Source organism: Hemiscyllium ocellatum, chromosome 7, assembly GCF_020745735.1.
Source record: "Hemiscyllium ocellatum isolate sHemOce1 chromosome 7, sHemOce1.pat.X.cur, whole genome shotgun sequence".
NCBI lineage: Eukaryota > Metazoa > Chordata > Chondrichthyes > Orectolobiformes > Hemiscylliidae > Hemiscyllium > Hemiscyllium ocellatum.
In genome coordinates, this window is record NC_083407.1 from 96639278 (window position 1) to 96665621 (window position 26344).

The 26344-nt window shown below is 41.0% G+C and overlaps 1 protein-coding gene across 2 annotated transcripts in view; it reads right to left on the reverse strand.

Moving 5' to 3' along the window:
- Positions 1-26344, reverse strand: part of traf3ip1 (TNF receptor-associated factor 3 interacting protein 1) — a 179013-nt gene that overhangs the window by 79072 nt on the left and 73597 nt on the right. For both annotated transcript variants that reach the window (XM_060827533.1, XM_060827534.1), the window contains 3 exons: positions 25255-25330; positions 13221-13241; positions 7059-7152 (listed from right to left, as the gene is read on the reverse strand). In XM_060827533.1, the coding sequence (XP_060683516.1) occupies positions 7059-7152; positions 13221-13241; positions 25255-25330 (191 nt within the window). The remainder of the gene's footprint in view (positions 1-7058; positions 7153-13220; positions 13242-25254; positions 25331-26344) is intronic.

Here is a 26344-nt window from a genome sequence, read left to right on the forward strand (position 1 = left end):
CACACATTGGACAAAAACTGATCCATCCGATGTACTCGAGTTATAGCATTTCCAGTCAATGTTGGGGAAATAAAAATCCCTCATAATGACCACCTTGTTCCTTTCCCTCTTGCCCAGAATCAATTTGCCAATCCTCTCCTCCACATTCTGGAACTTGGCGGAGGCCTATTAAAAAACTCCCAGCAGTGCGAACTGTCCTCTCCTGTTTCTAACCTCAGCCCATACCACCTCAGTAGACAAGTCCTCGTCAAAAGTTCTTTCAGTCACCGTTATACCATCCTTGACTAACAAAGCCACACCTCCCCCTCTTTTTCCACCTTCCCTGATCTTAATGAAAGATCTAAACCATGGAACCAACATCCATTCCTGACCTTGCTCTATCTATGTCTCCGAAATGGCCACAACATCAAAGTCCAGTTACCTATCCATGCTGCAAGCTCACCCAACCTTATTCCGGATATTCCAGATGCTGAAGTGGTGACACTTCAAACCAGGCTGCTGTCTGCCAGCACACTCCTGTGACAGTGAAATCCTGTCCTTGTCCTCCCTACTCTCATCCTCCTGTGTACTGGAACTACAACACAGGTTCCCATCCCACTGCTGAGCTTGTTTAAATCCACCCAAATAGCACTAGCAAACTTCCCACCCAGGATATTAGTACCCCTCTGGTTCAAGTGAAGACCGTCCTGTTTGTAGAGGTCCCACCTTCCCCAAAATGTGCCCCAATCATACATAAACCTGAAACCCTCCCTCCTGCTTCATCCTTGCAGCCACATGTTCAGCTGATATCTCTCCCTGTTCTTCGCCTCGCTATCACGTGGCATCGATAATAATCCAGAGATAACAACTCTGTTTGTTCTTGGTCTCAGCTTCCACCCTAGCTCCCTGAAATCCTGTCTTACATCGCTCTCCCTCTTTCTATCTATGTCATTGGTACCTATGCGGACTACGACTTGGGGCAGGTTACCTTCGCCCTTCAGGACAGCAAAGACACAATCTGAGATGTCACAGACCCTGACACCTGGGAGGCAACACACCAACACTGAGTCTCTTTCGTTCCCAACAAACCTTCTATATGACCCTTTAACTGTTGAGTCACCAATGACTAACACTCTCCTCCTTTCCCCCCTTCCCTTCTGTGCAACAGGGACAGACAGACTCTGTACCAGCAATCCTCCAGCAACTCCAGAAAATAAATAAAATCGCATTTAACACGATCTCAACTCCTGTCAACACATCTTTAAAAGGGAAAGTGCTGGCATACTGGCACTGTCATTGGAAAAGCAATTCAGAGGCCCAGACAAAAGCTTTCAGGATACAATTTAAATCCTAGTCCATAACTAACTGTAACAGATTGTGGAATAGAAGTGTAAGATTGGAGATGTTAATAAACTGTCTTGACATAAGACAATGTATGCATCTGGCTTGTAATCTTACCAGGTGGGCCTGAGTTCTATTTCCAAGCTTGACCAGGTTTGAAAATAGCATTGTTGACTTGTTAAATGAGTTTGAAAGGTCTTGCCAGATTATTTATTCTTTATTCTTTCATTGGATGTGGATATTGCTGGCAAGATCAGTCTTTGTTGCCCAAACCTTAATTTTTCTTGAGTTGAGTTACTTGCTTGATCTTTTGTGGGATTGGAGTCACATGTAGACCAAAGGAAGTAACAATGACATACAAGTGAATTAGATGGGTTTTTACTTAATCAACTATCATTGTCATGGTCACCATTACTGACACTAGCTTTTCTGTTAAATTCCAAATTCACTATTGACTTTAAATCTCACCAGCTGCCATAGTAAGATTTAAATTGTATCCCGAAAGCATTAGTCTGGGCCTCTGAATTGCTTTTCCAATGACAGTGCCAGTATGCCAGCACTTTCCCCTTTAAAGATGTGTTGACAGGAGTTGAGATCGTGTTAAATGCGATTTTATTTATTTTCTGGACTTGCTGGAGGATTGCTGCATTATGGTTTACTGGTTCACTGATTTAAAACTTTAAAAGCTTCCCTTGAGCATTGGAGCCCTCCATTTCAGTTACCAGGAGCAGGAAGAACTGGAGCTTGGACCAGGGACTTGTTGGACAAGGTGAGTCACGGATTTAAAACTTTAAGCCGCGGATGCATCTCGGAGAGCAGAGGAATCTGGGAAAGGAGGGTCATTCCCCCCTCCCCCCAGCTATATAAATGAGTGTTTCCTAAACACGAGACCCTATCTTTATCGGGCCTCCCACCCATCAACCTCCTCTAACCACATACACTAGAGTTACATGAGGTAAGCTCTTTTATTTAACTTCCTGATTAGGGTACTAGCAGGGATGGCAGTGCAGGGCGAGGAATGTTCTCAAAACATTCTTAAGCAGGCAGCCCAGACAGTAACTTTGCTATTTGTTTCGGTAAGTGTACAGTGAATGTTACCTTGAGTAAGTTAGCTAGGTTGACTACCAGGTTTTAAAAAAGACAAAAATTAATTCACAAAATTATGAAATGAAACACAAAGAATAGAATACAGAATACCCACAGAACTCAGTCTCCCCAAACTAGACTGAACTGAACTAAAAAAAACAGATTTCAGCTTTCAGGTCTGACCACTCCCCTTTCATTATGCAGGTTACTTCTAAAACATGAAAGCTGTGGCCTAAAGTTTCATCTGTATATGCATAGACAAAAATGCCTCCCAATACCCTTTTCATCACTGGACCAACCCAGCCAATTCAGCCTCTCTCAAAAAAAATCACATACTTGGTAATCTTGAGAAGAAGGAACAGCTTTTAGAAAAAAAGGATCAGCTTTGTGACCACCTCCCCCCCCTCCCCACCCAAAAAAAACAAATAACCAATATCCAAAGATGGCTTCACTTTTAAAACACCTAAAAAAAAAATGGTTAGTACTCTAAAACACACACATAAACTACACTGACTGTACACATGCAAACATGCACAACCACATTTGAATTCAGGCCATGGCACACCCACCACCGAATGCCTCCGTATCTCATTCGAGTCTCAACAACGCATCGGCAATCACATCTTTGCGACGTGCCACATGCACAATTGTCAAATTGAATGGCTGCATCAACAACCTCCATCTAAACAGTTTGGCATTATTGTCCTTGAATTTCAGCATAAGCTGACATTCCTGATGAAGGGCTTATGCCTGAAACGTTAATTCTCCTGCTCCTCAGATGCTGCCGGACCTGCTGTGCTTTTCCAGCACCACACTCTCAAATTCACTTTAAGCTAGGTTTACCACCAAGCCTGCCTTTCAAAGTTGATTGAACAAGTCCAATAAATGTGTATATGTTCCTTCCATGAGCAACTAAAAATCACCAGTTCATCAATATACACCACACAGTTGGGTAATCTGGCATTGACCATATTAGTTAATCTCTGAAATGTGGCCGGACCGTTTGTCATACTAAATGGCATGACTTGAAACTGATATAGGTAAAAACTGATATCGTCCATTTGGTGTTACAAAAGCCAAAATTGCCTTTGCTCTTTCTGACAAAGGTACCTGCCAGTAGCCTCTGAGTAAGTCCAACTTCGAAAGGTAAGTTGCTTGTCCCACCTTTTCAACACAGTCCTCTAACTACAGAATTGGATGTTCACCAGTTTTTGTAACAGCATTGACTTTACGATAGTCCACACATAACTGTTGGGTATCATCTGGCTTTGGCACCATGACTATGCGTGAGCTCCAGTCACTGTCACTCACTTCGATTATGCCATCTTGGACCATGTGTTCTATCTCCTTCTGAACCTGTGACAACTTTAGAGGGTTATGCCTTTAAGGATGTTGCTTAATTGGAACAGCATCTCCTAAATCTATATCATGTATAATTAGGTTAGTACTTCCCAGTTTATTCACACATATCTCCCTATGTAATAGTAATAACTCTTTCAGGTTATTTCGATTTTCTTGTGGAAGGAAATTCAATAATTTATCCCAATTTTTGACAACTTCTTCATTGTCCAATTTAATTGGAGGAATGTCCAATTCAGAATCCTGTGAACTTGGTTCTTCCTTCTATGTTGTAATCATTCACACCTTCTCCTCTTGCTATCCTTCCCTGTCAAAATACCTTTTTGAGCATATTCACATGACATACTCTGTGAGATTTCTTCCTGTCTGGAGTTCCTATCAAGTAGTTCACCTCACTCAATTTCCTCCAGTCCACTAAACCTTGCTTTTAAAGGTTCATGTACTACTGGAAGTAGTAACACCAGGAAGGAAGTAACACCAATACCTTATCTGCAATGGCAAAATTGTGAATTTTTGATTTCTTATCCGCTTCTTGTTTTATTGTATGCTGTAAAACTTTTAAGTGCCGTCCAGCCAATTCCCCAGTTTTATTTAGTTGTTCTCTAAAATTTGACACATGGTCCAAATCGGTTGTCTCTGAATTCTGATTCATTAATTTCTCCTTAATCAATTTTAAAGGTCCTCTTACTTCATGCCCAAAAATTAATTCAAATGGACTGAATTTGATTGATTCATTTGGTGCATCTCTGATCGTAAAAAGCACAAACTGTACTCCCTTAGCCCAATCATCTGGGTAGTCCTGACTATAAGCCCTCAACATGGTCTTTAGTGCTTGATGCCACCTTTCTAGCGCTCACTGCGATTCTGGATGGTATGTAGTAGATTTAAATTGTTTTATTCCTAAGCTATCCATAACCTCCTTGAATAGTTTGGATGTGAAGTCTGACCCTTGATCTGACTGTATCTCTACTCGTAGTCCATATCTAGTAAAAATATGAGTAATTCTTCTACAACTCTTTTAGCTGTGATGTTGCATAATGGGATTGTCTCAGGAAATCTAGTTTATACATCCATTATTGTTAATAAATACTTATCCCCACTTTTTGAGGTAGGGGACCTATGCAATCAATCAAGACTCTTGTGAAAGGTTCCTCAAATGCTGGAATAGGTATTAAAAGTGCCAGGTATTATTACTGCCTGTGGTTTTCTGATTAGCTGACATGTATGACATGTCAGGCAAAATTGAACTATATCCTTGTGCAGTCCAGGCCAGTAAAAATGTCTTTGTATTTTAGCATGTGTTTTTCTCATTCCTAAATGATCTCTTAGTGGTAGCTCATGCTCCAGTCGCAGCACCTCCTTTCTATACCCTACTGGCAAAACAGTTTGATGAACTTCTGCCCATTTCTCATTTGCTTGAATGTGAGATGGCCTTTATTTCCTCATTAAGACATCATTTGTTAAGTAATAACACACAGGGATGCATTCATTCTCCTTCCACGTATAAGCCTTTGATACAACCGCTTTAAATTCTCATCTTTCTGCTGTAGCTCAATAAGCTTAGCAGAGCTAAGGATACTTACATTTTTAACATTTGGCTCCTACTCTGTCTCACTTATCTGATCAAAAAAAAAAGTTTTTGATAAAGCTATTTCAGCTTCCTTATCTGTGCCTTTTGATCTCTCCTGCTTCAGCTTGTGACTCTGCGCTCCTATCTTATCCACATGAATGCTAAAATTCTAAACAGGAACAGAAATTGCTCAAGGAATTCATCTGGTCTGGCAGCATCTGCAGAGATGAAGCAGAATTATTGTTTCAGGTCTGCTGACTGTTTTTAAGAACTACTAGTGGCTAGGAAAAGGAGATACATATGCAGAAGACATGGAGGTAGGTGGGGTAAAGAATAAGTGACTAGATGGTGATCTCCACCTATTCACTTGCTTACTCCACTTTGTGTTCCCCTCCCCACTGCTGTCTTCAGAAAATGTACTGCCTTTTCATAGAAACCCTACAGCGTGCTAACAAGTTCCTTTGGCCCAACAAGTCCATACCGATCCTCCTAAGAGTAACCCATACAGACCATTCTCCTACCTTATTATCTTATATTTACCCCTGACTCATGCACCTAACCTACACGTCCTGAACATTATGAGCAATTTAGCATGGCCAATTCACCTAACCTGCACATCTTTGGATTGTGGGAGGAAACCAGAGCACCCAGACATAATTCACGCAGACACTGGGAGAATATACAAACTCCACACAAACAGTTGCTCGAGGCATCTATTAGCTACTATTAGTCCAAAAGAATGGCCACCAGATCAGAAATGTTAACTTTGCTTTCTCTCCAACAGATGCTGCCAGACCCACTCAGTTTCTCCAGCAATTGCTGCTTTTGTTTCAGTTTCCAGCATCAGTCGTCCTTAGTTTTATTTTAGTCTAAAATTACACTTGTGTGAGATATCTAGCAAAATCAGGAAATAATCATCTTGAACAAGAATGAATCTGCCCATCTCCCTTTGACATTCATTGGCATTACTATTGCTGAAAGCCTCACTATTCAGTATCATGGGGTTTACCATTAACTAGAAATTGAACTAATTCAGCTGTATAAATACAGCAGATACAAGAACAATTCAGAAGCTAGGAAGTGAGAGGCATGGAACTCAACTCTCAACTCTCCAAAGTCTGCCCATGATTTAAAAGACATATGCCAGGAGACAGAAGAAATATTCATCTGCCTAGATGAGTGCAGCTCCAACACTCAAGAAGCCAAACACCATCCAAGACAAAGGAGCCTACTTGATGGAACCTTGTTCACCACATTCAATATTCACTCCCTTCACTACCAATGCACAGTGGTAGCAGTGTGTACCATCTGCAAGGTGAACTGCAGCAGCTCATCACGGTTTCTTTGACAGCACCTTCCAAACCCACAACCTCTCTCCACTTAGAAGGGAAAGACCCCCAGATGCATGAGAACATCACTAACTGCAAGTTCCCCGTCAAGTCACACATTGTCCTGATTGAAAATCTACCACTGTTCCTTCACTGACTTTGAGTCAAATTCCTGGAACTTCCTCCATAACAGGATTAGGCATGCACCTAATGGACAGCAGCAGATGAAGAAGGCAGCTGACCACCACTTTAACAGTAATTAAGGATGGGCAATAAATGCTGGTTTAACTAGCAATCCCCACATCCCATTAATTAAGTTTTTAATAACTGCACATGCCACATGAAAGAGGATTTATCAGCTATGCTAACAATAATTAAATGTAAAGACATCAAACCTTTGTGCAACTTGGGTGGAAAGTTCATCAAGAATCTCTCCATTCACCTCTGCTGTATGTTTCCTCTCAATGGAATTGTGGGCAGCTTCAAGTTCTGAAAATATTGACGCAATCATGAGGATGTGTAATATCGGTAAAGGAATGAGTCAAACATTATCTTCAACAGACAAAGTGCTGAAACAAAAACTACTGTTGTACGAAAACATGACTGCATCTATCCAGTCTGTGTGGATTGGGTGAATGGGATGTTTTAAAATAAATGCAGTGGAATAAATTTAAGGATTTAGCCCTCTGAGAACAGTGATGTATTCTTAAAGACTAGTCTAACAATTTTAGCACAGACATTTCTATTCCTGAATATGAAAAACATAAAAATGGAGAAATACATAGCCAGTGGTTGAGACATTTAGCTGTAATCAAAAGGGATCTTTTGACACAGTGGTAGCATCTCTACCCCTGGACAGGTTCAACTCCCACCCCCTCCAAGATGTGTTACTACATCTCTGAACAGATTGATTAGAAAATATCTTATATCAGAGCAAAATATACCTATCCTTGCTTTGTACGGAATGCATATTTATTTGCTTTTATTTTTAAAAATATCAATTAAGTACACATGGACAAATCTCCAAAAAAGTTGGAAGAATGACATAAGCTATACTACAATTAAGGGATTTTCTTATATTGTAATTCTCTGATTACTGGCAAACTGTAGATAGCTTGCTGGGGCACAAACCTATCAATTTAAGAGATCTGACTGGAGCGCTTCTTGATCTATCATAGGCCTCAATAGTAGAGTCCTTCTGGCCAGAAGGTTCTTCAGTAAGTGTTTTTTTCTTGTTTTGCTTCTTTTCGGGGGAGGGGGGGTGTAAATCATAGCAGATAGGGGGTGGCTTTTCGAGGCCAGTGCCTTGCGATCTTCCATGTCACCTATTTCCTGCAAATGAAGATTGTACAATCAAGCTGCAAGAAAAGACACCCTGATTTTTCTAACTTGCAGGGAAGTCAGGTGATCTTGGCAGTGGCAAGTTGAGATTAAATGGCTATTCATTGACAATCTAAAGGCCTTAACCACTGGAATGGTGAACGAGGCCCCAGAGGATCTTTTTGCCTAGAATTTAATCAGTGAGGTAATGAAAAGGGAGATCTCACTAGAGCAAGTTACTTCCCCTTTTCACCACCTGAAGGGATGGGAAAATTCCACCTTTTGTCACATTAATACAATGACTGTATTATATTGTTACAGCTACAAATTTAATTCTATTAACAATATTGATTTTCACTTAATTTTTAGAACTTTTGCATTAGGATTCTTACTGGCATTCAGAGCTTATTATTGTTACCTTATGGCAGCTGAGAATTTATGTAGTATCGCTTGGATGCCATCATGAGAAACATTCAAAGAAAGTTGAGCACAAAGAATGGATCCAGCTTCTTTAAAGTTTAAGGCACATAAAATCCCTTTGCAACTTTCAAAAGGATCACCTTTTCTGGAGTGCATTTTATGGTGATCTTAGGGTTAGTCCAAATAATGTATATTTATTAATAAACAAAATATTCCTCTCAACTTAAAATCTGTGAAAATGTTATAAAATTTGCATTACTAACATTGGAGAGGTAATAGTGGAACCAAGCAAGGACAGCTCCTCTCAGCTGGGAGAGATATACACAAAGGCGGCAGTGGCTGAGCATGAAAACATCTGCTGAGAGCACAAAAAAACGAGCACCAATTTTCATGTGCACAGCAGACACAAAAGTTGTTACATTGGTTAAGCACAGAAACTTGAATAGAAAGCAGAAAAGTGAAGATGAACACAGATTTGAGAGACAACAAACACGCTTGAGAAGAAAGAAAACTTACAAATGGGTGGATGCTTTGCAAGGCCAGAGATTGAAGGTTTTCTTTTGAGGAATAGAGATGATAGCATTTGAAAGCAAGCAGCAAAGTACTTGAGGAGGGGAAACCATTTCAAATGTTATCAAGAATGGAAGTCAGTAAGGGAGGTTGAGTAGTCAGCAGTTAAGTGCAAAAAAGCAGTAGGCCTTGGTCTGGCAAACATGAGCTTTAGGAAGCCAAGAGGAGGAAATAGAAAGAAGGTGAAGAAATACGTAGTTTCAGAGCTAAGGCAGGTGGGAACTTGTGGAAGGTGTTTTTGTATGCTCTGGGGAGGGAAGGGAACAGAATGCATTACAGACTCATCATCATGTGCAGCCCCTCGCAGACGAGGATGATTCTCCACTCTCAGTGTGAGACCATAGGTGGATATACAGACATATTGAGCTTCCCCAGGCTCTGTTACTCTTGGGCCAGGTGGTAGGCACGGGAAGAGGTGGATCAGATGTTGGTGTGGCAGTACACTCCTTTTGCTGTTTTTATCTGGCTTCCCCATTTTCCTGATGGCATGTCTCGAGGTGCTCAATGCCTTCCTGGATGCTCCTCCTCCACTTTGGATGGTTTTGGGCCAGTTATACCCAGGTGTCGGTGGGAATGCTGCACTTTGCCAGCGAGGCCTTGAAGGTATCACTTCCTCTGTCCACCTGGGGCTCACCTGCCATTTTAAAGCTGGGAGTAGAACACCTGCTTTAGAGGGGTCTCATGTCGATCATGTGGATCTTGTGTCCAGCCCATTGTAGCCAATTGAGAGTGCTCAGTGCCTTGATGCTGGGGATGTTGGCCTGGTCAAGGACGTTGATGTTGGCGTGTCTTTCTTTCTAGCAGATTCGCAGGATCTTGTGCAGACAGCATTGGTGGTACTGCTCCAGTGTCTTGAGGTGTCTGCTGTAGACAGTCCACCTCTCACAGCCATGTCGGAGGGTGGGAACCACTACAGCTGTGTATCCACGATCTTGGTGTCAGATCTGATGTTGGTATCCTCGATCATAGCTATGATCAGAAAATCATAGGTAAAGACAGAATCAGTGATGCATGAATCCCACTATGGTGGTGATGTGGGTGGAGGAGGTGACATAGTAGCAATGTCACTGTTCATCAAATTTTAAAATTAGTTGCACAGTAAACATTATTCAAGAAAATTACTCTTTCTCATGAGTCAAATGAGAGAGAGAGAGAAGATAGAAGAGATAATTCATTGATAACCCTTAGAGGAATTTCATTGCTGGGCAGAATGTCAAAAGCATGTATGTTTTCCATCAATTCCCTTTCAGAAATGTAAAGAAACTAATTGTATTTCAATAGTCTCTCATCACATCTACAAGAAATATGTCTAATGCTTCATATACAGTGAATTACTTCTGGAGGTGGAATTTCTGTATTAGAAATCAGGGTGCAATTTATGCTTGAAATTGACTGAGCTTTTATAAGTGGAGTTACACTTCAAACTTCTGTTCAAACCAATTTGCATAATAGTTTCATGACATAATAGTTTCCATCAACCAGCATAATAAACAGAAAATAATTGCTTACTTTTTCCCTTGCATTAAAAGTACTCCAAGATGCATTTAATAATTGTTAAGCAGGTCCAGTTTTATTAATACAGCTAAAAATGGATTTGTCACAAACAAAACCTTTCTAACAAATATTCAACTCTCCACCTGTAAGGTAACTTGATATGTTAGAATAAAAATTACTTGAAAAAGCTATGCCAAACCAGCATACGCTAGTTAATTAAATCATACTGCCCAAGTTCTCTTTTTAATACATCTTCTCCAGTGCCTTTGTTCAAAATTAAACATGGATGCAATCACAATGGGTACAATTGGTGAAAGTTTGCCAGGCCCATTACTTCAGTCTCAGCATGTGTCCTGTTTTATGAGTAGGGCTGATTTGTAACGCAATGCATGGAATCTTATGGAAATGAGCAACATAAACAATAGCAGAATTGGATGAGAAATGCGCCAAGGCTGATCTCGATGTAGCGATCATCTCACTCAGTCTGTCTTTTATGCTTTTTATGTGGGGCATGGCAAGATTTTTGCAAAGCAGTGGCGAGTTGCTAACTGATGGGTGATTAAGCTCCCTGTTGGTTGCCCAACTCACCTCATGAATATTCTGCTACAAATCCTACCAAACTGAGCCAAACTAACCATTGGGAAAATCCAACAAGGAAACCAGAGCAGGTAACAAGTAGATTCAGCACATCACTTCCTCCAAACAACTTGCATGGTGCACATAATCAATTTTCTCCTGGTAACACAGACTTGTCTACCAGGCTGCATCAGCTGCAGTTATCATACAGGGTCAGGCATCCAGCCCAGACTTGGACCAAGCTGCTCACTTGCTGTCTTAATGAGCATTCATCTGACACCTATTGGTATGCCTGCATGTTTTTGCCATCCAGTACCAGTTGGTGCAGTCAGTACCATATGTGAACCATGTGACAGCAGCCGATAGGTCGAACATACTGCATATGTATCAAACAGCAAGCCATGTCCCAAAGCCCTTGTGAAGTTCAGAGTAGCAGCTGTCAGTCGGGGGCCCGATATGATTAGTCAAACAGGCTCCAATACCAGTTCTGGACTCTGACCACAGTCAATCATACGGTCAATGCAGTTTCACACATCAGGGTCAGTGCCTCTACACCCCAGTGAGTGGGTAACAATCAGTCCTTTGTCTCCACTGAGGCCAGTCAAGTCGCTTGAGGAGATGAGACACAATAATCCAGTGAAAGGGGTAGGTGAGGGCGAAGCATAGAAATGAGAGAAAAAAAAAGAGGAGAGCCAGTAAATATGAGAGGGAGAGAGACAGAAGAGAGAGATATGACACTTGTACATACATGTGGCTGGCTTGGGTTGGGACTTGTGGAGGTTCGGGCATCTAGGAAGGGGATGGTAATGTTTGGGCACTGACTAGCATATTCAGGCTGAAGCTGTAGAACACCAGCAGTAGACTCCTTGCTGTCACCTTATGTAGCAAATGGGAAGTGCATACTGGGGAAGCAAACGGCCACCACTACATTCACTGTGGACAGTGAGTGTACCAAGGTGTGGAGGATTGGACTGTCGCAACCACTGGTCACTAGGTTTTCACAGGGAGGAACATGCACTATTCACAACACAGTCATGCTGGATGCCTACTCAATGGCTGTCCTGTGGCATTGACTGCGTGCCTGTTGTACCTCCCTGGCAGTGACTATCGGAGATTTCAACAAGGTCTAAATTCCTGCGCCCACAGCCACCTGAACAGTAGGAAATATTGAACAAGAGGCCGAATGTGGCAGAATGACTCAATGCCATACATACGCATTACTCCCATGGTCTAACATAATGAATTAGGCACTTAGTGAACACCCCTGTCCTTTAATATTGTCTAAGAAGTGATGCTGGATGATGCACTGAAGCATCTGGACCCTACACAGAGACATGAACAACCACATGAATGGTGAAAACCAAACATCTGTAATGCACCCGTGAATTGGTCACAAAAGTGTGGCTTATGCCACTAACATGCTCTCAGCATATTTTTCTCTTCCTTTCCCTCCTGATGCCTTTCAGTCAGCTCCCCAGTTGTGTATATGGGTGGAGGAAGTTTACTCGGTAGTGACATCCTTGGCCTTAACATCTAAGGGTCGAAGCAGGACAGGCAGGATGGATGTGGACATCTAAGCCATCTTTGCAGTGTCCTGATTGGAAAGTATAGAGGAGCCACAATACAGATTCCAGCATCTGCAGTAATTTGCTCCGACATTAAGTTTGAAGTTAGCCTGCTTCCAATCAGAATTGGGAGAAAGACCAGAGACTCTGTCAACTTGCACCCTAAGCTGAACCAGAACACAAGATCAGTAGTATGCCTGTAAAGTTGCTACCCTGTTTTCATTGGTATTATTTATACTCTAAGAAAAGCTTCTGGAGTTACTCCGTGTTCTCCTGTTCCATTATTGGTTAAAGTTTCAAATAAAGAAATTAACATTGTGACTTGAGTTTAAATTATAAGACTTCAAATTTAAAACAGTGAAACTTAAAAGGCCGATTTGTTTTCATTATGGTTGTGTTTCCTTTGGTCTACTCAAATAGCAAGATATTAGACATTTGGATCAATGACCTTATTTACCAGTTCAGAAGTCACATAACACCAGGTTATAGTCCAACAGATTTGTTTGAAATCATGCTTTTGGAATGCTGCTCCTTCGTCTGGTCATCAGTTCACCAATTACTTTCAGTTCTAAAGCAGACAGTAGCAGCCAATGCTGAAACATTAGTACTTACCCGCTTCGGCATCCGACTCATCTGCAAATAAAAAACATGGTACACTACAGTGAGATGTTTGAATCACCGGTTACACTTTCAATTTCAAATCCAAAATCAAAATTACAGCTAAATTATTGAAAAGCCATAATTTAAATAACGTATGAGTTTTAAAAGCACCCAGAAGGACAAGATGTCACATCAAATTGTGAATGATTTATAGATTTTGGGGTATCTGACAGTATTCTGTATAGAATTAAAAACATTGACCGTTTTCTCAAATGTAAAAGAACCCACAAAAACGATTTCCATTTTCCTGCCAAAAGTGGAGAAGATCACCACGGCTCATCAGAGTGTGATGCACTTTATTTTTATGCACATTACCTGCTTCTATCACTGCCAAATCCAAGATCTAAGAAAGTGAGGACTGTAGATGATGGAAATCAGAATCAAAGAATGTGGTGCTGCTGGTTCCCCAGCTTTTCCTCTGCTATATCGATAACTGTATCGGTGCTACCTTGTCCTTCCACGAGGGAACTGAGCAGTTCATCAACTTCACCAACACCTTCCACTCTGACCTAGAGTTCACCTGGACCATCTCAGATGCCTCCCTCCGCTTCCTGGACCTCTCCACCTCCATTTCCAGCGACTAACTCAACACAGACATCCACCACAAACCCACCAACTCCCACAGCTACTTGGACTACACCTCCTCCAACCAAGCCTCTTGTTAAAAAAAATTCCTCATTGCCAATTCCTCTGCCTCAACTGCTCCCAAGAGGACCAATTCCACCACAGAATGTCAAAGATGGCCTCCTTCTCCAAAGATCGCAATTTCCCCTCCCATGTGGTCGACGATGCCCTCAGCACATCTCCTCCACTTCTCGCACCTCCGCCCTTGAACCCCACCCCTGGTCCTCACCTTCCACTCCTCCAAGTTCCAGATACAATGCATCATCCTCCGCCATTTCCGCAACTGACAAACAGATCCCACCACCAGAGATATACTTCCCTCCCCATCTTTATCTGCATTTCAGAAAGACCATTCCCTCCACAAGTCCCACACCCCCCACCAATTCACCCTCCCCTGCCATCGCAAGAAGTGCAAAACCTGCGCCCACACCTCCCCCTCACCTCCAAGACCCCAAAGATCCTTCCACATCCGACCAAAATTTACCTGTATTTCCACACATGCCATCTACTGCATCCGTTGCACCCAATGTGGTCTCCTCTACATTGTGGAGAAGGTGCCAACATGAGATCATTTCAGAGAACATCTCTGGGACACCCGCAGTGACAACCTCACCACTCTGTTGCTGAAGACTAACTCCACCTCCCACTCCGCCAAAGACATGCAGATCCTGGGGTTCCTTCATCGCCAAACCCTAACCACCCAATGCCTGAAAGAAAACCGCCTCATTTTCCACCTTGGGACCCTCCAACCACACAGGATCAATGTGGACTTCACCAGTTTCCCCATTTCCCTCCCCCTCACCTTATCCCAGTCCCAACCTTCCAACTCAGCATCACCCTCTTGAATGATCCTACCTATCTTCCTTCCCACCTATCTGCTCGACCATCCTTTCCGATCTATCACTTTCACCCCCACCTTCATTGACCTATCACATTCCCAAGTGCCTTCCCCCCCCAGCCCCATCTCCTCCCAATTATCTCTCAGCTCCCTTGGACCCCTTGGCCCACAAGCCTCATTCCCGATGAAGGGTTTATGCCTGAAACATCGATTCACCTGCTGCCTAACCAGCTGTACTTTTCCAGCACCACACTCTTCGACTCTGCCATATCCAAGAGTCTGAAAACAAAGGTTGCAACCTTCTGTGCAAGACTTCTTCCAAAAAATGTTTGTTCTACTCTCGTTTAAGGCAATTCATTGTTTAAAAAAGACAATGCACACACAGTAAACGACTCCATTTTAGATGGGAGTCTTCATATAGTGCACATTTGTCATTGGTTGAAGAGGCCAATTCTCAAGAGGTAGTATTTGCCAGAAATATCAAACATGAAGCTATGAAGTGTCGTTATTTTGGCTCTGTGTCGGAGTCTGTTCCCAATCTGCTGTAGCATCAGTCATTGTGGGGGTGCATGCCAACCCTTAGGACATGTCACCATTTCACTCAGTGATCAACTGCTGATTTCCAACCACAATAATCGATACCACACCTGAAAGCATCTAAAATAAACCTTTGGGCATTCTACTGAATCTCTAGCTCCAAACACGGACAATGAGATATGGGCCAAGTGCTGGTAAATGGGACTAGATTAGGTTAGAATATCTGGTCGGCATGGGCAAGTTGGACCGAAGGGTCTGTTTCCGTGCTGTGCATCTCTATGACTCTATGACTTAACAGGAAGTCTTTGGTATGCAATTGTCTTTCATCTTGCAGAAGTACCCAAGCCAATTAAGCTGCCTGTCTTAATTAATGCCAGGCTACTTGGGAGCACTGCCTTTGAACGGATTGCTACACTCTCAATTTTATCCTGCCAGGATACTGCCATAATATACAACAGACAGCAAAGGTGAAACCTGTTAAGCCTCTTTTCTTAAATAAATCATCCAGTTTGCACAGTCATATGGCAAGGTGCTAAGAAGACAGGATCAAGCTGAAAGTTTATAAGGCCAATGAGTCAGCAATAACCATTCCCAATATAAAAAAACAATCTAACTGCTTCTTGATATTCCCTGTGCAAACTATTCCAGTACAATTACAATATTGGCAGCTACCCAACAATATGGAAAATTGTCTAGATATACCCTGTACACAAAACAGGACAAGTCTCACCCAGCCAATATCACCCATCAGTGTACTCTTGATCATCAGTAAAGTGATGGAAGATGACATCAATAGTGCTATCAAAAAGCATCTGACTCAACAATAACCAAACCAGTGTTGCCAAATTTGGGTTCCGCCATCTAGCTGCTATTACAGTCTTGATTCAAACACTGATAAAAAGCTGAATTTCAGAGGTTAGGTGAGAGTGGCAGCCTTGACATTGAGGCTGCAGTCAAACTAATGTGGCATCAAGGACCCCTAGAAAAACTTGATTCAGAGGAAATCGGGGCAAACTCTGTTGGTAGGAGTCAAATCTGGTACATAGAAAGTTGGTCATGATTGTTGGATGTCAGTCATCTAAGCTCCAGGACATCTCTGCAAGTGTTCTTCAGGGTAGGTACAGAGGCCCAACCACCTTCAGCTGCTTCATCAAGCAAGTTTCCTCCATTATAAGGTCAGGAGTGGAGGTGTTTGCTGATAAATGCACAATGTTCAGCACCAATCACAGTTCCTCAGATACTGAAGCTGTTCATATTCAAATGCAAGATAATGTGGACAATATCCAGGCTTCGGTTGGCAAATGATGAGTAACAGCCATGCCACACAAAAGCTATTCAATAACCATCTCCAATAAGAAACAATCTAACCATCTCCCCACGATATTCAATGGGGTTACCATCATTGAATCATCCACGATCAATGTCCTGGGAGAGGTTACCATTGACCAGAAACTCAACTAGACTTGACAATAACTACAAGAGCAGGTCAATGGACAGGAATACTGTAGCAAATAATTCACCTCCTGACTCCCCAGAGCCTGTCCACCATCTCCAGGCACAAGTCAGGACTGTGATAGAATGTTTACCACTTGCCTGAATGGGTTCAGCTCCAACAACATTCAAGAAGCTTTACACCATCCAAGGTAAAGCAGCCTTCTTGACTGGCACCACATGTCAAAATCCTCTTCTTCCACCGCTACTACTATGACAACATGCAATGCAAAAATTTACCAAAGATCCTTACAGAGCAATAGAACCGCAATTCTTTGCCCAATGATCATGGTTACAACTGTTACTAAGAAAAGAAATAGTTTAAAACATACTTGATGCAATGAGTCAAGATATTGTGGCAGTAGCAACGTTTTGTGCATTTGATTAATACATAACAGCCACAATGTGGGTAGAGGAGCAGACATGTTGCCGAAGTTTTTTGTCTTGGACAACAATTTACACTATAGCAGAAAATGTTGTTTGGCAAGTTAATTCAAATTGACAGAGGCATTGGTTAATAGAAAGCAACAGGCAACTATAATCTCCCCCATCATCCAGTTATTTCAAAATAAATATAAGATTTAAATATATTTCTTCTCTTTGTTGAAAATGGGGTCCCTGCAAATGGATGCTGTGTCTGGCAAGTGTAAATAAGTTACATTACAAGTCAGGCTGATCATCTTAATTGGTGGATATTGTAGCTATTGGCACATTCAGGATTGTTCAGCAAGTGTTGCTCAATCGTTGAACTGTGCATGCATGTCATGAGATCAAATTCAGGGCTGCCCTTGCCAGAGTGCCCAAAAAATGGTTACCACTGTGGTCTCAGAACTTGTGATACACAATTTAGAAACCCATAATTCATATGGAAAGAAGTCAATGTTTTTATAAATACAGGCTTTTTATTTTGCTGTTCATACTAACATACATGTTGACGACATACATACTAAACTGTTTATTTTAATCAGGTTGCAACCGCGGCTAAAATATCCAAAGAATTAATATCATGAAAATCAAAACTTTAGTAGCGAGAAAATTAAACATTCATGGAGTAAATTTCCAAAACACAATTTGAAGACCAAATTTTGTATTTTAACCTCATTTAAGTCGACAACAATATATCGAGAACAGTAGAAATAAGAAATTACCATTCATTAGGTTGCTTATTTTACCTATAATGTAGTGGCATTGCAAAATTATACACTAGTATCTAGGTGTTGATTGCTACTTGTATAATCTATTTAGAGGTCAATCTATCCAATTAACCTTACCTAACTGGTTTATAATGGTGTCTTTCTCAGGGTTTTGCTCTAACACCTCTTGCTGACTAACTGATGTTTTAGATTCTCTTTCTTCCTCTGACAGATCGTGGCAGAAAGAATAAATTAGTGTTACAAGTTGTTGAAAAAAATCATTGAATGATCTTAACACTTAAAAAAGTCATTGCCTAATTATCAAAACATATTGTTCAGCAAAGGTTGGGCAAACACAGTACATGGTTGGGCATGCAACTGAATTAAAATGGTTAATGCTTGATTTAAGACAACTATTTTCTCCTTTATGGAGTTTGCAATTATGCAAAGTTGGCACAAACACCTCAAGTAGTAAGTTTTCAATTTTAGAGGAGAAAGTGAGGACTGCAGATGCTGGAGATCAGAGCTGAAAATGTGTTGCTGGAAAAGCACAGCGGGTCAGGCAGCATCCAAGGAACAGGAGAATCGACGTTTGAAGAAGGGCTCATGCCCGAAACGTCGATTCTCCTGCTCCTTGGATGTTGCCTGACCTGCTGCGCTTTTCCAGCAGTTTTCAATTTTAGCCAGGCTTTCCTGGGAAAACACTCCTGCCCGGAATGGAAACATTTCAGTTATGCCAGCAAACTCCTAAAAATGTATTCAACGGCTTAGGCTTAAGCGAGGTAGCTGAAAGCTTTCTTAACCTCTCAATCAAAATGTAGTATGTGCCTTAGGATACAGTGCGTACAAAAATATATAGATTGAGAACACTAAGTTTTGCACAGCAGTCTAATCACCTTTGTAAAGTGGAAGGCATAGTCCAGAGTTCACAGCTGAGAAAGGTGTTGAATTCTCGAGGATGCTGTAATCACTTGACAAAGTGTCACAAATAGGCCATAAGACCATATGAAATAGGAACAAGTGCAGGCTTTTTGGCCCCTTCAGACATTCAATAGGATCATGACAGATCTGACACTCAAGTCCATTTTCCTTCGCTTTCCCCATAATACTTGATCAGTAGGAGAACCAAAGGTTATCATTGGAGCATTAAACATACACAAAGAGTCTGCCTATATTCCGTGAGATCTAACCTTGCCAACCAGTCTCCCTTGAGGAATTTTATTGAATGCCTTACTGAAGTCCATTTAGATCACGTCAACCGCTCTGCCCTCATCGATCCTCTTTGTTACTTCTTCAAAAAAACTCATTCAAGTTTGTGAGACATGATTTCCCACGCACAAAGCCATGTTGACTATCCCTAATCAGTCCTTGTCTTTCCAAATACATGTAAATCCTGTCCTTCAGAAGTCTCTCCAACAACCTGACATCACTGACATCAGGCTCACCAGTCTATAATTTCCTGGCTTGTCCTTGCCACCTTTCTTAAACAGTGGCACCACGTTAGCCAACCTCTGGTCTTCCGGCACTTCACCGGTGACTATCAAAGAAACAAACATCTCACCAAGGGGCCCAGCAATCTCTTCCCTAGCCTCCCACAGAGGCCTAGGGTACACCTGATCAGGTCTTGGGGTTTTATCCACTTATGCATTTCAAGACATCCAGCACTTCCTCCTCTGTAATATCGACACATTTCAAGATGTCACCATTCATTTCCCCACATTCTATATCTTCCATGTCCTTCTCCACAGTAAACACTGATGCAAAAGACTCATTTAGTATCAGCCCATCTCCTGGGCTCCACACACAGGCTACCTTGCTGATCTTCTGAGGGACCCTATTCTCTCCATAGTTACCCTTTTGTCCTTAATGCATTTATAAAATTCCTTTGGATTCTCCTTAATCCTATTTGTCAAAGCTATCTCATGTCCCATTTTTGCCCTCCTGATTTCCCTCTTAAGTATACTCCTACCGCGTTTATAGTCTAAGGATTCGTTCAATCTGTCCTTGTCTATACCTGACATATGCTTCCTTCTTTTTCTTAACCAAAAACTCAATTTCTCTAGTTATCCAGCATTCCCTACACCTATCAGCCTTTCCTTTCACTCTAACAGGAAGATACTTTCTCTGGACTCTCGTTATCTCATTTCTGAACGCTTCCCATTTTCCAGCTGTCCCCTCATCTGCGAACATCTGCCCCCAATCAGCATTTGAAAGTTCTTGCCTAATACCATCAAAATTAGCCTTTCTCCAATTTAGAATTTCAACTGTTGGATCCAGTCTATTCTTTTCCATCACTATTTCAAAACCAATAGAATCATGGTTGCTGGCTCCAAAGTGCTCCCCCAATGACACCTCAGTCACCTGCCCTGCTTTACTTTCCAAGAGTAGGTCAAGTTTTGCACGTTCTCTATTAAGTACATCCACACACTGACTCAGAAAATGTTCTTGTCCACATTTAACAAATTCCTATCCATTGAAACCCTTAACACTATGGTAGTTCCAGTCTATGTTTGGAAAGTTAAACTCCCCTACCGTAACACCTTATTATTCTTACAAATAACTGACATCTCATTACAAATTTGTTTCTCAATTTCCCACTGACTATTATGGGGTCTATAATACAAGCGATCATTCCTTTCTTATTTCGCAGTTCCACCCATATAGCTTCCCTGGATGTATTCCCAAGAATATCCTACCTAAGTACAGCAGTAATGCTATCCCTTATCAAAAATGCCACTTCCCCTCCTCCCTTGTCCCCCCACCCCTATCCTTTCTATAGCATTTGTATCCTGGAACATTAAGCTGTCTGTCCTGTACATCCCTGAGCCATGTTTCTGTAATTGCTATGATATCCCAGTCCCATGTTGTGAACCTTGCCCTGAGTTCATCTGCCTTCCCTGTTAGCCTCTTGCATTGAAATAAATCAGTCCTACCTTGTTCTCTGCTTCGTTTCTGCCTGTGCTGACTGTTTGACTCACTCCTTTTCCCAACTGTACCAGTCTCAGATTGATCTCTTTCCTCACTATCTCCCTGGTTTAAATCCTCCTGAGCAGCTCTAGCAAATCTTCCTGCCAGTACATCAGTCCCCTTCCAATTTAGGTGCAATCTGTCCTTCTTCAAGTCACTTCTACCCCATAACAGATTCCAATGAGCTAGAAATGTGAACCCTTCTCCACTGCACCAGCTCCTCAACCACACATACCCTCCTATACCAGAAGTAATCCAGATATTACTACCCTTGAGGATGTCCTTTTAAATTCCTACCTAACCTTCTATATTCTCTCTTCAGAATCTCATCCTTTTCCCTTTCTATGTCATTAGTTCCAATGTGTACAATGACCTCCTCTGCTAGTCCCTCTCCTCTTTGAGAACATTCTGCACCCTCACTGAGGTACTCTTGATCTGGCACCAGGGAGGCAACACGTCATTCTAATTTTTCGCTGCTGGCTGCAGAAACGTCTGTCTATTTCTCTCAACTGTTTGTACCCCTCTCAACCGTTTGTACCCCTCTCAACCTGCCTTTTAGCCTATTTTTATGTCATCTGCAAATCTGGCTACAGTATATTCGCTTCTTTTCTCCATGGCATTAATGTGTATTGTAAACAGTTGCAGTCCCAGCACTGATCTGTGTCAAATTCCACTGGTCACAGGTCTCCATCCTGAAAAAGAATTCTTCATAACCACTCACCGTTTCCTGCCCATTTGCCAATTCTCTATCCATGCCAACATACTACCTCCAATACTGTCGGCTCATATCACATAACCTTTTGTGAGGTACCTTCTGGAAATCCAAATCTAACACAAGTTTCCATTTGTCACACTCGAAGCAGTTAACAGTGTGTTCTGGATCTCAGAACAAAACAAAACTTCACCAAATCTCCAAGGTGAATCAAAATCCAGCATAAACCCAGTGAAGAACTGAGACACACATGGCAGAGATGAAGAAACAACTGGCTTCAGCGTCCTCCTCCTCCTCCAACCCTGTCGTTCCCCCATTCTCTCCCACCACCAGATTGGGACTGAGGAGAAAACTAGCCAGAGAATCCTACTATGATTAAGCCACTCTAGACATTAGTGGAGGGCAGAATTGGCCTCAACTAAGATGATGCTCAATTGTTTCTTTCCATTCACTATTTACATTTGCACTTTTAAGCATGAAAACTTGGATAAGGTCATAGAGATATGCAGCACGGAAACAGACCCTTCGGTCCAACACATTCATGCCGACCAGATATCCCGACCTAATCTAGTCCCAACTGCCAGCATCCAGCCCATATCCCTTCAAACCCTTCCTATTCATGTACCTATTCAGATGATTTTTAAATGTTGCAATTGTACCAGCCTCCACCACTTCCTCTGGCAGCTCATTTCATTCATGCACCACCCTCTGCATGAAAAAGTTGCCCATTAGGTCTCTTTTATATCTTTCCCCTCTCACCCTACACCTATCCCCTCTAGTTCTGGATTCCCCCCTCCAGGGAAAATACCTTGTCTATTTATCCTAAATACGCCTCATGATTTTATAAACCTCTTATAAAAGGTCATCCCTCAACCTCCTTTGATGCTCCAGGGAAAACAGCCCCAACCTATTCAACCTCTCCCTATAGCCCAACTCTTTCAACCCTGGCAACAACCTTGTAAATTTTTTCTGAACATCTCCTAGTTTCACAACATCCTTCTGATAGAAACATCCCCTCCTCAAAGAATTGTAAAAACTTAGTTAAATACTATTTCCCCATCGCAAAACCACACGGACTTTGCCCAACTGCATTAAGATTTTCTAACTACCCTGCTATAGCATCCATGTTGATAGATTCTAATAGATTTTCCTTATGACAGATGTTCGGCCATCTAGTTCCTCCTTTCTCAAATTGCATGTTCACTATTTTCCAATCTGATGGGACCTTTCCAGAAGCTAGACCATTTTAGAAAATTAAAACTAATGCATCTGCTGTTTAACAACCACTTCTTTCAAGGCCCTAGAATTAAGTCTATCAGGACCAGGAGATTTATGAGCATTTAGATTTAATAATACTTTCAGTAACTTTTCCCTACTTCTTCATTTTTACCTCTTGATGTACCATTATTTTTGCAAGTTATCTGTCTTTACAGTGCACACACATTGACTGTTTCTTCATTTACCATTAATTTTCCAGACTTTCTTTCTGGATGACCAATGCTCATTTTAGGTACTCTTTCAGTTAAAGATACAGTTACAAATCGATGTTTTGTTTGGCTGAACTGCATTTTGAAAAAAGGAACCTGTTAGCATAGAATGAATTTATGAGTAAACATACTTGTTTAAATCTTCGTTTTCATTTCACACATCAGCTCTCTAGAGCTCTCAGTCAAACAGCTTATACAATATATTATAGGGTGCACACATATCTTTGCTATCATATCTTTCAGTAACCCGCAATTCTCCTTTTAAAGCAGAAAGTGTGTTTGCTAAAATAGTTTCAATAAAGACACCAATTATATTCCAACTTGACAGTTTTGAGAAGTAGCATGACAACACTAGCATCATCTTATAAATTTGGTATACCCAAAGGCACCAAGGGATGTGTTCATAAAGTCAACTCATTGATATCAGTCCAGTAGCCTGGCAGAAATAAAGCAAAAGGGAGGGGAAGACATATGCACATCCACTGTGGCATACTTCTCAATGTTTGTTTCAGCCACAGATTGATATGATCTTGCCTAGATAAACACCTTCAAACATTGTCAAGTGGAAAGATGTGCAATGTAATATTTAAAACCATCCCGCTAGCTCTTACCATTATGAACTTCTATGTCCATATTTATAATGGAAAACATCAATGTAAATGAGTTACAGAATAACGAACACATCCCACAGGAAGTGCTATTACAGCTCCTCAGTTTTGCTTTTCCCACAACTCTTTAGCCTAAGTTGCAAGGAAAACTTTCTTGCTTCAAAACTTGCCAAAACATTTTTGTTATTTCATTATAAAGTTATTAAAATCAAAGTGCTATTCAAATAAAAGACTGACTGCAGGATTTCAACATGGATATTAAATTATGCCTGTATGCCCCAGTCCAACAATCTACTACCCTCTAACTGCATTTCATTTTAATAGCTGATCTAGAGTTTAATTGACAACATTACTGAACATTAACATTTAAAACTTTTGTGTTGAAGTTTTAAGAGACCACTGAACAGAAAAATGAAATATAATATATTCACTACTGATTATGAACATGTGAGAGCAATATACATTCAGGTCACAAACTGTTATGGACCAGGCCAGACCCCCTCAAAACATTTCAAGCAAGTAGCCCAGAACCAAACTCTGCTAGTTGTTTTAAGCAGGTATTCCAGGAGGGATACAGCTGGTCAAACCACTTAGTTTTACACAAAACAGAATTTATTTACAAGATTACCAAATGAAACACAAACAAAAAAGAACAGAATACCCTAACATATCTGAAAACCCAACAGATTAGACCAACTTAATGATGCTGTTCCCTATACTCACAACAATCCCCAAAAACACCCCTTGGCACAAAATCAAACACAGGGTCTTACAGGAAAGAAGTCAGAAAGAGAAGAGGATTAGCATGGACCTGCTTCTTTGGATCCAGCATCAATCGTGCCTGACTGCTTTCACTGAATAGTCAGGTCAAACCAAACCAGTGAAAAGCTGAGCTGGGAGAATTGGCCACTCATCTTTCATTGTACAAGTGTTTCTTTTTTGATTTGGAAGACTTTTTACCAAGGCAGTATCTGTTAGCTATAATCAATCAGGCGCTAATACCCTTCAAAATTAATGCTTTTCAGAGTCTGTGTCTTTTACAACCTCTCTGAAAAAAAATGCCAAGGATAGCATAACTGTGTTAAAGGAACAGCATCATCACACAAACAAATCATGTATCATCACATTGTTAATAATATAACTTGAAAAGATTTTCAAATTATTCCAAGCTTCCATGATTTGAAACTAGCATGTTCAAGGAGACATTTAATAAAGCAGAGTTAAGAACAGTAGGCCACCATAATTTATATAGTTCCAGTTTATAAACAGAAATTTATCCTCTCCCAAAATTAGTTTTAATATCCATGCCTGTTACAATAAACACTTTTTTAATAACAGAAGCTACTTGAAATGTACTGTTCCAACTCTCATTTTCAGCAAAATAAGGTAAGGGAGGTCGCTCAACCCGTTTCATCAAGCAATATCCACTTTCATGAAGGATTCCAGATATTTTGCTTCCTCTACTCCTACTCAAAGACTGAATAGGTGACTGGTTACTTGCATGAAACATCTGTATTCCAATGAATTGTCAAATGTGGAATATATTTTCTTTCTCAAGGTGAGAGGTTGTTTAGTATAAAATTTAGTACCTTCAATTCCTGATTTTGGTTTTCGTCTTTGGCCTTTTGCTGATGAAGGTCTGGGTATCCTCACTGGGTTCTCAGCCTTCAAAATAAAAAGCACCTATAAATTCACAAACACTGCAGAAAATGCTAATTATACAAGTAGTGCTGCCATCAATTATTCATTGCAAGTCTAATTCTGGACACTTACAATACATATCAGGGATGCAAAATTATTCAAAGACACATTTGAATCAATGGTATAACATCTAAGGTCAGTTTCTAAATCAGCCTTGTGAGTGGAATATTAATCATGCCACAATGATTAAAATATATAGGTGATGAAGTTAAGTTTCACAATTTTGTTTTGGTGCTCTGCATCCTAACACTCAAAAATGAAATCTGAGATGGTCGTGCATACTTCTGACAGGATGTATGCAGGATGCACCCAGAAAGGGGTTTGTGCCTAACAACAGCAATTTGCATTTGTGTAGCACCACTTACTAGTAAAATATCATGAGTTTGTGAAGCCTTGTGATAAGACAGAATATGACAAAGGGACATAACGAGACACTAGGAAAATGTGACCAAATTTTAAACTGGCGATGGTTTTTATTAACATCTTAATGGAAGAAAGAGGTAGAAGGTTTGGGAAGGGAATTCGAAAATTTAGGGTTTTAAGTAGTTCAAGGCTTGATTACTAATAGTGGAGGAATAATAATTGGAAATGCTGAAGAAGATAGAATTAGAGAATAGCAAACATCTCAGAGGACTGTAGAGCTTAAAAGGATATTTCTGATATAGGAATGGGAGGTCGTGGAGGAATTTTAAAATGAATACCTTAATATTGAGGAGTTGCTAAACTGAAGCCAATCTAGGCCAGCGAACACCAGAGCAATGAGCAGTATTCCCTCTAATTTTTAAAACCTTTTCCTTCTGCCAGATGTCAGATATCTATGCAAGCAATGAATTCCAAAATTGGAAGTTAATGCTGAGAACTGTTGCCACATTGATCAGTGTGCACAGACCTTCTTGACAGGCAGCATGGCTGCACATATGGGAATTTGAGTAGGATCGGCAGCAGAGTCTTGAATGACAACTTTGCAAGAGTTGAGCG